At 33.3% G+C, this 14418-nt stretch overlaps 2 protein-coding genes across 3 annotated transcripts in view; one reads left to right on the top strand and one right to left on the bottom strand.

The window, feature by feature from the left end:
• Positions 1-2442: 2442 nt before the first annotated feature.
• LOC100160218 (protein kinase 3) lies at positions 2443-12499 on the top strand. The gene is made up of 8 exons (XM_001945897.5): positions 2443-4362; positions 7024-7244; positions 9231-9404; positions 11034-11188; positions 11425-11563; positions 11661-11849; positions 11922-12068; positions 12152-12499. The coding sequence occupies exons 1-8, from the start codon at positions 2709-2711 to the stop codon at positions 12299-12301; spliced, it is 2829 nt and encodes a 942-aa protein (XP_001945932.2). The 5' UTR covers positions 2443-2708; the 3' UTR covers positions 12302-12499.
• LOC100167698 (mediator of RNA polymerase II transcription subunit 4) overlaps positions 12343-14418 on the bottom strand; it is a 5638-nt gene continuing 3562 nt past the window's right edge. The window contains exon 5 of one of the 2 annotated variants that reach the window (XM_016801051.2): positions 12343-12689. In XM_016801051.2, coding sequence (XP_016656540.1) covers positions 12520-12689 — 170 coding nt within the window. In that variant the 3' untranslated portion in view covers positions 12343-12519. 2 annotated transcript variants of the gene reach the window in all.

Genomic DNA, 14418 nt, shown 5'->3' on the forward strand with positions numbered 1-14418 from the left:
GTATTTTTTTGGACATATTATAAAGTTTGAGAATAAAATATTGAAATACAAAGATCGATGCGGACTGTATGCCTGTATAATATTTCCCTCTAGCGATCAAAAAAAAATTATGAAATTCAGTTGATTCTACAAGGCGTTATCGTTATTCCCGCAGTGTATTTTTGAGGACAAAATGGCATCGGCACCGGGCGCCTTAACAATTTATTTATACATATTCATTAAATTATTACTAACTTATTAAAATTAATGCAGCTCCAATTTGTAACTTTATATAGCTAATATTTCTGATGCAAGTGTATTTTTACTAATTTTAAAATTTAAAATAAAACGTTTTATGTAGGATTTTGTAAAATACATTTTATGATTCAGTATATTCTTTTACCGTGTAAAAATTGCAATTATTATGTTTAATTAAGTTTGTTTTATGCCATACGCCTATATTCGATTTAAATCAATAAGCTATTTATTTATTTTTATCTATTATAGTTAATTTTAATTTATATTGGCTTTACAGTATTTAAGAGAACGGTTTAAAATAGATGTACCGCATCGCTTCAAAGGATATAACTTCATGTCACCAACATTTTGTGATCACTGTGGGTCACTATTGTACGGGTTATTCAAACAAGGTCTAAAATGCGAAGGTAAGGCTTATTTATATTCGTAAACACAGTTGCATACGTTATTATGAGTAAAACACACGATTTAAAACATATGTTTGGTTTATTGTAACATTTAATATTCATCTAGTGGCTAGCTCATTTCGTGGGAAAGATGTCGCTGTAGGTATGAGGTTTTTTCGTGGCAAATATCCAATAAAAAACCAAGTTCATATGGATATATTTTACATAATATTATGCATTATAACAATAAAAAAGCCAAACGCATTTATGTTTATAGTTTCGAAATAAATCAACGGATAAGGAAATATTTTACGACATGGTTCAGTGTGTTGCCTATGTAAATAAACACTACAAGAATTAGTATTATTGTTGTTGATTATCACTAGAAATATAATTGCGAAAACAGTCCGCGTTCCGATGTGCCAAGAAAATGTTTTTATAATCAATCCGGACTAAGTCATTTTTAGCTTGACGTTTCGCCAAAACTTAATTTTTTCAAAAGCTATCCTGCACTTTATAGTTTATACCACACGCATTGCATGTCGATTAAAGATTATATATGATGATTTCAAACAAAAAATACAATCGTTTTTTAATCACAATCTTCTGACATATTTTGCACTGGGATGTTATAACTATCATGTATATTGGAAGATACCCAATCTGTCAATTCACCGTAGCATAAATCTGACATTACTCTATTTTTTTTTAAAGTCTATATGGCATTTGGCATAAACTAACATTCTTTATGGCCAACTTTCAAAGTTCACATTGTTTAGGTAAACGAATTCAAAAGTATTTTGTGTGCAATGGACAAAACCGTACTGTCTTAATACAATAATAATAACATGTTCCTGGTAACATTTTTGGATTAGTTCTTACTTATGAAAATACCTAAGCATATTATTTAGTATTTGAATGCAGGTACCTATTTCACGGAGCTTTAATATTTAAAAATCCAAATTTAGATAAATTAAAATTTTTATTGAGTTTAATCAAAAATCGAACTGTAACGAGTTATTGAAATATAAGCACACTATCATGTGCACTACGTAGTTTGTGCCACAGTTTATCGCAGTTGCCAAATTTAATCTATCAAAAATGTCGTATGTATTAATAAGTATCCATTTTATTATGTTTGGTCCGCTTTTTAGACAATCTGGTGTTTTCAGGTGGGCGCTTTGGCAAAAAATGCTATACTTAAATCTTGCAATAATGCTTGGCAATGATAATTTTTTTTCATAGTACTATTGATTTTTGACCTTGGTATAGTTTATAACGTGGGTGTAAATTTTCGGGTAATTTACATTCACATTTGAGTACTATTGTAATGATCCTTTTTTAAGTATGATGTGAACGCATAATATTTGGTGTTCTAAAAAGCTTAATTTCTATGTCTACACTTAAGTCGACCTTGACGTAAACTAGGTGAGACTATTACTATTTTTGCACGGTGCAATATTCCATTAATTTTTTCTCAAATATTCTTTAAGCCGTTGACGTGTGCTGAATGACAAGTTTAATTTTAAGTTTCTAAGTGAATGAGTTTGCCGTTGTCTATGAATAATTTTTAAAATTATTTAAACAAATTGAAAATCGATAAAAAAAATAACACATTAGCCTTAAGCGGAAGTATTTTGGAAAAAAATCATCAAAAAATACCCACTCACCAATTTTGGAACGAAAAAGAATGTAAGATTTGGAATACATAAATCGTTATACAAGAAGACGAGTAAGGTATATTGAAACTAATTTTTGTCATTTCAGAAAAATGTTTGTGTGTAAGCATTTCGTGTTTTAAATTTCTTTTGGCCGTCGTCCAAGCCGTTTAATTCGCTTTCGGAGCTTGCCAAACGTGCCAAGACATCAGCTCAGCCGTTCGTTCGGTCGGGAAGCGCCCGTAGTCTTCAACGCGCATTAATGTCGCATCAGTATCGTGTTCAAAATGTGCTTGTTATTATTTTTGAAAATCATCAAAGCCTATAACTAATTCGGTCAGTACAACCCATATGACGACTAATCGTAATAATGCATTTTTGATTAGAACTTAGCGTACCTATACTAATTATTTGCACAATTTGCACGATGCCGTTTTTTTCCGACTACGGCAATTACTTGCACGGGTCGGCTCCGTTCACCTCACAATATTACAGTCAGCTGCTGCCCTACCCTGGGTCGAGCCCCGGTGGCCGGGCGGCGCTCCGGGCGCACGCGGTCCGTAGTAACTACAACTCGATGGTGGTCGAACAGACACTGAGGGCCATACGCAGAGGCCCGGGCGCGGTGGCCGCCCGACACTACGCCCGACCGGTGCACGTAAACGCTTCGGAAATCGACGTGACGTCGCCACGGCGGCCGCGGCGGACGACCGGGACAGAAACGGCGGCGGACGATATCGCCGGCGGCGTCGGTGGTGGCAGCGTCATACACCGTGGCCGAACGGTGGTCCGGTTACACACGAACAAAAACAACATCAAGAGGTCAGAGAAACCGGTCGAGAACCAGACGGTATCGACGGTCACGGTCGCGGACACCGAGCCGTCAGCGCGCTGCACCGCGGGTTCGGCGCTGCAGTTCGAGGAAGGCCTGGCGAAAAAGGGCACCATAAAGCGGCACACGTCTGCGGGCGTCAAAGTGCCCGTGAACGATGACCGCCGGCCGTCCGTCACCGACGAGATATTGCGCGAGCAGGAGGCGCTTTTTGACACGATGATCATGGAGGAAATGGAAGGGCAGCAGAAGAGTGTACGGCGCAAGAGCTACCCGGTGGACATGGGTGGTGGTGATGGTGGGGGTGGAAAGCAGCCGCATAGGACCAGGGAAACGCGGAAAAAATCGGTGGCCGCGACCATGGTGTATGGAGAACACGCGGACAAACTGACCAAGAACAAGACCGCCGGCACCAACTGGAAGTTGAACTACGACGTGATCATCGAGGAGAGCGGTATCGAACCGGTAAGTTTTACGTTCAAGTTGAACAAAAAGACGAAAAAAGAGAGCGACAGTCGAAGCAGTGATAACGGTAAGCTCGACGCTAACCATAACGTAGTCATCAGAAAAACGCATGATAACGATAATGAACCTGACAAAAAAAACAACAGCAACAAAAAGCATGCAAAAACTATAATTAATAAAAATCAGAGTAATAATGATAATTCAGAAGGTGGTGCAGTTGGCGTGCCGCCGAAGAAGACGAAAGTAGTGAAGAAGAAAATAATCGTCAAGAAGGTGGTTAAAAAGAAGAAAAAGGAGGAGGAGGTGGAGGAAAAAGAGGAGCTAGCTGAAAACCAGCAGGACAAGCAGGGGTTGCAGAAGAAAAAGACCCCTTCGCCGCCAAAAAAAGGCAGTTCTTCGAACGCTGCAGTTGCAGTGCCCGCGGTTATAACGCCGTTTGTGCGCGCGTCCTTTGGCAAGACGTTCATATCGCCGTCACAGGTGAGCAGCACGAAGAGTAAGTTCGAAAAGCCAAAGCCCAAAATCAAACTGGAAACGCCGCCAGAGCCGCCGCCACCACCGGCCCCGATAACGCCACCCGCCGCCGACAGCGGATCTTCGTCCGGTGAGGACGAATCGTCCGATGAAGATGACTCTTCGTCGTCGTCGACGTCGTTGTGCAGCGGCACCAGTGGCAGCACGTTCTACGACTCAGACGACTACGGTGACAAAAGAGTTGCATGCAGTAATTCTTCGTTCGATTCTGGTTTGCCATCCTCGCCCGTACCCGCACCAGATCCCATAGGTAGAAATACAACAACACTAACACTGCATAATATAATAATATTACATATCTACTACTACTACTACTACTACTACTACTACTACTACTACTTTTTACCCAGTACTCAGTGTTGTAAAGGACAATTTGAAAATGTATTTAAAATACTTACCGAATACTATTTTTGTCGATGTGTTTCAATAATACCCCAAGTAAAAGAAATAAATTCAGTTTGCTTATTAGTATATTATTATTATTATTTTTTTATTTAGGTAGTTAGTCATTGTTACGCTATTTTAATTGATATTATTTATTCCAAATATTTATCCGTTATTGGACAATATTTGATATTTCTATGGAATAACATTTTGTCTTTTCAACATTATACAAACGATGATTGCATGTTCAATTGTAATTTGTAATCGCGATATCACCTACACGGGAATGTTACTAAAAAAAAAAAATTCCCACTCGAAGACAATAATCAATATATCAGTCTTAAATACATTTACTCAAATACTTTAAAATACTGTTACTACCTATACTGTACGCGTATTATTTTAGTTGACGCATGCATGTTTTTATTTGTTTGGTTTTCTTCCGCAAATGCGCTTTCCTAAACCGCACGTATTGTAACCTCATATATATAAAACGAGCTAGCCACTGGGTGAAAATCCCACAGCCCTTAAAGTATATTATATGATGTATAAAATATATTTATAATATTATAAATAATTTATGTTATGTTGAATTGAAAACAGGCAATCTTCAAAGTTGTATATTGTGTTATACGATATAATAATACGTGGAACTGTGTTTAAATTTAATTTTTTGATATACCTACCGATTGATCTATAATATCAGAGAGGGTCACCTGTGGGGGTTTGTGCGTGTGTTGTGGATTAGATTGTGACGTCAACTGCCATAGGAAATGCGAGAAGCTGATGCCAAACCTATGCGGCGTCAATCAAAAGTTGGTAGTCGAAGCACTAGCTACGCTTAAACGAGGTAACCCCAACCAGATACCTATAAGTGTAATCTATATATCTTATGTTATACATTTTATTGCGAGGAGAAAATTGATAGATTTTTCGGTGTTTTTCTTTGTATCTCTCTTGCCCACGTATTCTCAAACCACAGAAGCATGCGCACTTTTCATTCGCTATATATTAATATTTAATACGACAAGCAATTGCAGCTTACAAAAATATATTACATATTATTACTGTGCGAGTTTAATTTCATGTATAATATATACAGGACGATTCTTTCATCGCAAGACCCTCCTCATTTTAAAAACCTGAATAGTTTTCACCATGTATGGTCCCCAGGGACAATGTCATCTTACGTTCAAAATTCATTCTGTATACATTTAGGTACCTACTGGCTACTTCCATTATTTATCATAATAACATTTTCAAAACTAGAAATAAATGTCAGAACAAATTTATGTAGTGTTAAATTACTAATGGGTTTTGTTTGTTTGTATGTATTTTTTAAAATTAATATACTATAACTTTAGTTGTATTTTTTTTTTAATCGTGAGTTTGTATCTTGTGATATATTATAGTACGATTGCACGCCGTTGTATATTGTAATATGATTATTACTATTACTATTAGTATTTTGTGTCACAGCCCAAACAAAAACAATCGTGTTCAATCCAAACACAAACGTGTGCGTTCATTGACGTACTACCAAACTAGACTGCTGGACTCTAATAATCCGTGAAAATAACTTATTTATACACAATATCGTGCAATGGTCTATGGCGGAAGGATAGTGTCATAAATTGTTCCGAAATCAGTGCCGACGTCGTTGAGGGCGTTGATATTTTTTTTTGGCATTTGTCCTCCTGAGTCTCGATGCTATTCTGTGTGTTATAAATATAAAAATTGTTTTAGATGTGCACCTTCGTGTTTTGCTCGAGTTTCCGTGTTCTTATAAAGTTGCAATTTTCACCTAAAAATAACACGCTTATTTTAAAAATATTCATCTAATATTGTCTGTACCTATCACAATACTGTAAATTAATAGGTGTATGATATAGATAATATTGTCTTATAATATCTATTCATACAAATTCTGGAAAAATTGTAAATTTACAGTTTATACAGTAGGTAATTACAGTTTATTCTTTGCAACGTATTCTAAAAATACTAAATAGTAAATAGGTACTATATTTCAAAAATATATTATGTAATTAATTTGGGTTTGTATCTTACAATTAGTAATTTTAATAACCTTAGCTATATTTTGAGTTATTCTAGAACGGTTCTATGACGGTTCTATGATCATGATGTATATTATTCTATAAATAACAATAATAAATTGTTAAAAACGCCCATTATATAAACTTTTGTAGACGTCTCGAATACATTTTCGTTTCACTTACACCGAACACTTGGTACTTCAAATATAGGAATGGTGTGGGGATGTGGGGGTAGAATTCAAGCATAACGGAGGCTTCGTTGCACGCAAATCTGTAATACTATACCTATAATAATATAATCAGTATTATATGATACATATATATACATTATACACCTAACACCGCAATAGTCGTTTTAACCTAACGTTTTTGGTACGAAATAGTATTAGAATATATTATTCGTCATAATAATATGAGAAATGTCGGCTAACGTTGCACTGTTATTGTTTTTATTGCGTCACGTGTGGATTTAGACTCGTCGTCATCGTCGGACGTAGCGACAAATTCGTACCAGATCGGCGGCGGTGCTGGAAATGCGGACGGGGCCGAACGATCGCTTCGTTCCTACAGTTATCGGCACCATTCGAGGCCTAAACGTGTTGTGCCGCCGGCCACCAGCATACCGCGGTTCCGAAAGTATGCAGTCGACGACTTTAACTTCTTGAAAGTGCTTGGCAAAGGCAGTTTTGGAAAGGTACGGAACGACGTAATAAATAATACAATATATTAGGTATGTGATGTTTCTTATCATGCCTCGCCATTTCAACGGCCTACTTACCTATAATATTATGCGTCTTATTGAAAAAATAGAGTGCGTTTGTGACAATATTTGTTGTCGATTTTGGTCTGGGAAGTGAAAACGTGTGAAAAATCGACAGAAAGATATAAAGCCCAGAATCGATATTATTGTAGTCACGGGAGCAACCTTAGGGTGGAAGTTTGCAAAATCTTACTAAAAGTCTAAAATATTTCAAGGTTCTGTTGAAAACCTATAAGCATTTAAAAATCTGGGGTTATGTAGCTCAAGCCAAAAACTAATGTTTGTATCAATTGCATCTATACCTACCTATGTGAATTATGAATAAATAACATAGTAGGTAGGTACTACAAGTTTAATAACTATAAAAATCAATTAAATAATCATACACAATTTAAAAAAATTGTGTTTTAATCATTATTTCCCCCTCCCCATTTTAATTTTGGAATATGTCTGCAAGTTCTGTTCAGAAACAAAAGGACTTGATAGGTACATATTTTTGTAAATACGATGCACAAACATTTAATTTTGTCAAAAGCTTACATTTTTAAAGTGGGGGGGCATTGAAATGTAATATGCTTAAAATAAACGTAGATAATAATAATCTTATCTATTTTGATGAGATTGGAAAATTTTAAATCCGAAATCGATTATAATTCTGATCTTAGATCATAATCATAGGCATGCAAATAATTTTGGTTCCGGGGGTGGTGCTGCATAATCAATTTTTTTCAATTTTAATAATAATTCTTAGAGTGAAAATTGATTAAAAGCTCTGTCTAAACAAAAAGAAGTGTATGCATAGGTAAACTAAGTTATGTTTAAAACAATAAAAATTAATATAAAAATAATTGGTAACATGCCATTATTTGAGTAATTATTCAAATTTTCAGTAAACAACTTCAACACGACCCTTTTTTATAGAAAAACGAAGTTTTTGTAGTTTCGGATCATTGGCAACTTTCATTAACGCTAATTTATCATTAGCTTTGCACTTTTGACATTCGGTTTTTATATTTGTAGAACTTCAAGCTTCAAAAACTAAATACTCTAGAATAAAGTATAGTCCAATTATTCACATTACAAACGAAAAAGTATCGAAAACTAACCAATCCTTTGGGATCTTTATTTTAATGTTCAAAATCATATAATACCTATATGTACCTGACCTTTTCTTTGTTCTTTCATATGTGTGTATTTAACGTAGTTTAGTTATATTCAGTCTTGTAAAGTATTCGAATAGATGTATTCGAACAAAAGTATTTGAATAATTTTTTTGTATTCGAATACTTTTATTTGTATTTTTTATTCATTAAAAAAATACTTTTTTCCGATCCAGAAAAATAGTTTTAAATTTGTGACAAGACATATAATAAATCATGAACATTAATTTTATTCTTTGAACGAAGTATAGTATTGGTCCATGGTATGATTATTTTTATAAACACCAATGTGTTGTATCCCGTATACGCCGTATCGGCCATATCATATTATGTGGTCAAAATTTATAAATGACTTATGATTGCGATGTATTTTTAATTATTAATTAATAAATGTTAATTACCAACCATTCAAATACTGACAAAAAACAGTTGTGAAAAGTATTCTAATAGTATTCGAATACTTTTTAAAGTATTCAAATATGTATTCTGAATATATTTTTTAAGAACTATTCGAATACGTATTCTGAATACCTTAATTCTCATTTATTCGAATATGTATTCTGAATACAAAATAAAAGTAATCTTTACAAGACTGGTTATTTTTTGTATAATATTTGATGAATTTGCGCTTGTAGTGGTAATTATCACAGATAACCCACCGTAGAAAAACAAAAAAAGTGATACCAAAATATTAATATGATATACCTACACTGCAGGTACTGATATTTTCGTATAGGTACACGTAATATCTGTCATTTAGGTATTACTGGCCGAACTCAAAGGTACCGATTACTATTATGCGGTCAAATGCCTGAAAAAAGACGTGGTGCTCGAGGACGACGATGTCGAATGTACACTTATCGAACGCAAAGTCCTTGCACTAGGAACAAACCATCCTTACTTGTGTCATTTGTTTTGCACCTTTCAGACCGAGGTAGGTACATCATATTTTAAATATTAGTTACCTATTACGACAATACTTTGGTGTAAATGTTAAAATTTGGGAAAATCAAATACATTATAAAACTGTCATTTAAATGTATGGTTATTGGCTAATAATGTTTCCTAATAGCCTTAGTATGATATAATAAACCTATAATAATTAATAAATTATAATATATTAAGAGGATTTCAATGCACTATTTGTTCTACCTTTCAGACTCGCGCGCAACATAGCAACATTTTCAGTAGAACAAAAATTGTGTTTTTAATTTTTCGTTTTAATATCAAGAGTGAATTATCAGACTTAAAGTTAAGAACAGTATCTTTGTATATTTGCGTTAGTTTTTACGAATTTTCAAACTGTATATGCAAGTTTTGAGTTTGTAAAATAATACAATTTAAGTTTTATTTTTTTTCAACCCGAAGGTTGGTTCACAACTCTAATTCTCCATTCTAACCGATATATAGGTTAGGAAAATTGAAATATCATACTACTGTCAACAGCCAACCTAATAATACAAATAATGTCTTAACTTCAAGTTAAATAAATTATAAATGTGTAAAAAAAATATTTTATAATAGTTCAATTTACTTTAATATTATAATTCTACCATCAACAATGGTTCTCTTTAACGCTAATTTGATATGATCCATATGGGCCAGAGAGAGAAAATAAATACCTCGGTAGTACCTACGCGCATAGTGTGCTGAAATGGTGACATATAGTCTATAGATATAGCTAATGTTCAAGGGTATACGGAAAAAAAATTTCGGGTGAGTCTAACATTTTCTTTATATGGATACTGAACACTTATCATTTTTACGTTTAAAATATAAAAAACTCTTATTCTACTTTTAAAAATTTCAGGAGGGGGATGGTTAGTTCGGACTCCCTCCAGTTATGGTTTTGGTAGGTTAAGTCGTTAAGATGCACACAAGATAAATGTATAAATAAATTGATTGTTCACTCAGTTTTGTGTAATTTCTTAGAGTTATTGATTCAATATTAAAATAAAATCGTCAATCAAATTTTGTAAAAATATTTCAGTAGTTCGTGTCCAATGTATTATAACTATTTAAAATTAATTTATTAGCTATTAGTTTATGAGGTACTTAATACTTTCTACAATAGGTATTATTTAAATCTGTTATCTTAAAATAAATAATTTGTTCCACAAATCAACAAAATAATCTGGTTTAAATGATTATTACAACGTTACCGAACGTCAATCAAGAAATTCAACTAAATAGTAAAAATGCAGTTTTCTGGGGTTTATTTTTTGAACTCCTGCCAATTCTTAACAAAACGAAGATAAATTGTAGTTAATATAGCGTGACTACAACCAAGAAATAATTTTAAAAATGTCGCCTTAAAAATGGCGCTCCTCGTCATTAAGTAGGTATAATACAATTATCAAACTGTATAATAGACAATTAAAAAAGTTTTAGCCAATAAATATTAAATTATATAGATATTTATTATATAGGTACTTAATAGGTAGGTACTAAAAATAAAATATATAATTTTTGTATTAATATTCATTATTTATTGCTTATCGATTTAATCTTGACCTAAGTATATAAAAATTATATAATTACAAAAACCAAATTATCCATACAGTCCCATTTGTTCTTCGTCATGGAGTATCTGAATGGCGGCGATTTGATGTTTCACATCCAACAGTCAGGACGATTCGATGAAGGCCGATCTCGATTTTACGCGTCTGAAATAGTGTCAGGTCTCAAGTTCCTGCATAAAAAGGGCATCGTGTACAGGTGGGTACCTACCTAGTCGCCGAGACATAGACAATAATGTGTGTTAAAATAATTTTGGGAAGGCGGGGGGGTTGATTTAACCCAGTGGCCAGAGGAGTGTACTGAGAACTGACTACCTATATTTACATTACAATACCTACCCATTTGTGTGATGTAGCTTTAATACGTAACAATTGCCTATATCAATCCCCTTAAAAAGTGCTCGTTGTTTTTTAATGATAATACATGAATTGTAGGGATTTGAAATTGGACAACATATTGTTAGACTTCAACGGTCACGTGCGTATCGCTGATTTTGGAATGTGCAAACTACAGATATACTTGGACAAAACAGCAGATACATTTTGTGGCACGCCCGATTATATGGCGCCAGAGGTAAGACATTCGCGACAGCATTATTTGTACATATTGCGTCGTAGGTATAACAGTTCAATCGGCAATCGCACAATCTCACCTTTGATTGACTGTTTAGATAATCAAAGGCCAGAAATACAATCAAAGTGTGGACTGGTGGTCTTTTGGCATTCTGCTATACGAGATGTTGGTTGGCAAATCGCCATTCAGTGGTTGTGACGAGGACGCCCTGTTTTGGTCTATATGCAACGAACAACCTCAGTATCCAAGATACCTGTCGGTCGATTCTAAATCTATTCTGGTAGCTGTAAGTTATCTTCACTAGATTTTTCCATGTTTTCAAACTGTTATTTATGTGCGTTACTGTTTGGACATATAGCTACTAGATAAAGATGCAGCTAAACGATTGGGGTCTTTGGAAGCAAACCATTCAGCTGAAGATGTGATTAGACATCCATTTTTCAGTTCAATGGACTGGTGTAAATTGGAGAGAAGAGAGTTAGAACCTCCATACATGCCTAGAGTTGTAAGTATCAATGTTAATTATTTTTAGACAGTCAAAATTGTTTTATTTAAGTGTAATACAATGTTTTCTTTTATTTATTTAAGTATCATCCTTTGGATACTCATTATTTTGACAAGCACTTCACAAAAGAGAAACCGAGACTGACACCTGTTGATAAAACCATACTTCAGTCGATGGATCAGTCTCAATTTGATGGGTTTACCTACACCAATCCAAATGTCACAGATTCATGAGTCATTGAGCAACTCATTGTTTTGTATAAATATAAACCACATCTTATAATTTTTGTATTTGATAAATTCTTATTCTTATTTTTATTAAATTTTTTTTTTGTGTATAACTAAGCTCAGTCAGTACAAATAAGATTGATAGAAAATGTTTAAAATGTGATACGTAAACATAATAATATTATCACCACTTTTTAATTTGTATTTATTTTTTATTTTTATAACTATTGAGAATCACTGGATGAAGAACTGCTACTATCCGTCGACATAACTTCAACATCTTCCGCAACATCTTTAGAATGATTTCTAGTATCTATGACTCCGCTACCAACTCCTAAGTGCATATCACCGGTTGAATGCCATGCAAATTGATTTTGCTGAGAGGCTTGACGATCTAAAAATTAAATATAGTTTATTTATTAGTTTAAAACAAATAACTAAAATATTTAAATAAAAAATGTATTTCAAATGATGTAGTTCTAAAATAATGAATAGCAAACTAACAGATTTTCCAATCATGAATTGAGTTTACTATACTATTATACACATACATATTACATATATATATAACCTTACAAATGTAAATATTGTTTTTAAATAAATATATGTTAAACATAATATTATTATATACATTAGTAAAATATTGAATTTTTTTAATAATCAAATAATTTTACAATTTAACAGATTAAGGGCCGTTCTTACAATGTCCAGTTAAAGTTCTTCCGGTAGTAAAATCTGTTATCAGTCGGTTGGCGTTAACCCACACTTTACCGGACATTGTAAGAATGGCCTTAAAACAGAGAAATTATAAACATAACATTAAGATACATTAAATTTAAGTTACAAAATCTTCTTAGGGTCACTCTTTGTGAGTAATTTTATAAGATAGTAATTGTGAATATACATGTAAGTTGTATACAGGCACGTACACAAAACAATTTTTTGGGGGAAGGTCAAACCCTGTGCTTGGTTAAATAGATAAATATAATGTCTTCACAAATAATAACAGTTATGACTTTATTAGTTAATAATCTTCTAAATCAAGTATTACTTTATAGTTTTATTTTAATACAAATACATAATATTTTAAAATCTATTTAGTATTACTACCAGTATAATAAGGCCATGAGTAAAAAATAAAATGTGATGTTTGAGGTAGTGGTTTTACTGAATGCATATTTTAATCTAGTTTATTATTCTAACAATATTTTTTATGGATAACAATATTCAGTTATTAATATGAGTCAATGATATAATTTGATAAATTTGATTTCCAGGAAAATAACTGTTCATAGTTTATGGCCTAATTGTATTATAGTCCGGGCAACGAAAACTGTCCGGTGGCCGTTGCGACTCTAGCGGCCATTTCCGGGTAGGCGAGTTAGGCGGGATGGCTGACGGGTCACCGGCCAATTTTCGTTGCCCGGACTATAGTAGTAAAAATTTACTTGTAAAATAATTTGTTCTAAGAGCTAAACGGATCAGTATAATGTTTTTTATTTATTTAAACTTTATAATACACCTAATTACATTATATTTCACTATAATTTGCAAAACAAGTAATACCTACTCAAGTTAACTATAACCTAGTAGTGGGGTAAATAAATAAATATTATAAAGACTATAATTTATAAATTTAATAAGATATAATATACTGTTCAAATATAATAGCTACCTAATATAGTTTTGCATAATTTAGCAATGTCTTATGTTCTTATGTATATTATACTATAATATAGTGTTTATAGTTGTAAATTCATCAGTGGTGTATTGGTAAATATATTTATGGGTATACGCACCAATAAAATATGTACGTAACCTAAACGATCAAATTATATCATCGTATACCGTGTGTCCCAAAAAGCAGGGGCCACTTTACCACTCATTACCATGTAAATATTTTTCAATTCTGTTTGCGGGGCATTAAACTAGACTAATGGATCGTAAATTTCTATGACTTACAATGTTTTTAACTCATGTATCTTGCGCATGCGCAATAAAACTTACATTTTTTTAAATGGCAACCCATAATTTGAATATCATATCCGGGTCTATCTATTTTTTTCAAGCTATTTTGATGTATCAACTTGTGTCCTAACACCCAAAATTGACTAAACTAGAGC

Source organism: Acyrthosiphon pisum, chromosome A2, assembly GCF_005508785.2.
Source record: "Acyrthosiphon pisum isolate AL4f chromosome A2, pea_aphid_22Mar2018_4r6ur, whole genome shotgun sequence".
Lineage (NCBI taxonomy): Eukaryota > Metazoa > Arthropoda > Insecta > Hemiptera > Aphididae > Acyrthosiphon > Acyrthosiphon pisum.

Excerpts from the sequence above, each read along its gene's own strand:
- LOC100160218 (XM_001945897.5), top strand. The coding sequence starts at position 2,709 with ATGCCGTTTTTTTCCGACTACGGCAATTACTTGCACGGGTCGGCTCCG. Across the intron at positions 4,363-7,023 it reads ACCCGCACCAGATCCCATAG|ACTCGTCGTCATCGTCGGAC; the intron begins GTAGAAATACAA and ends GTGTGGATTTAG. Across the intron at positions 11,564-11,660 it reads CCGATTATATGGCGCCAGAG|ATAATCAAAGGCCAGAAATA; the intron begins GTAAGACATTCG and ends TTGACTGTTTAG.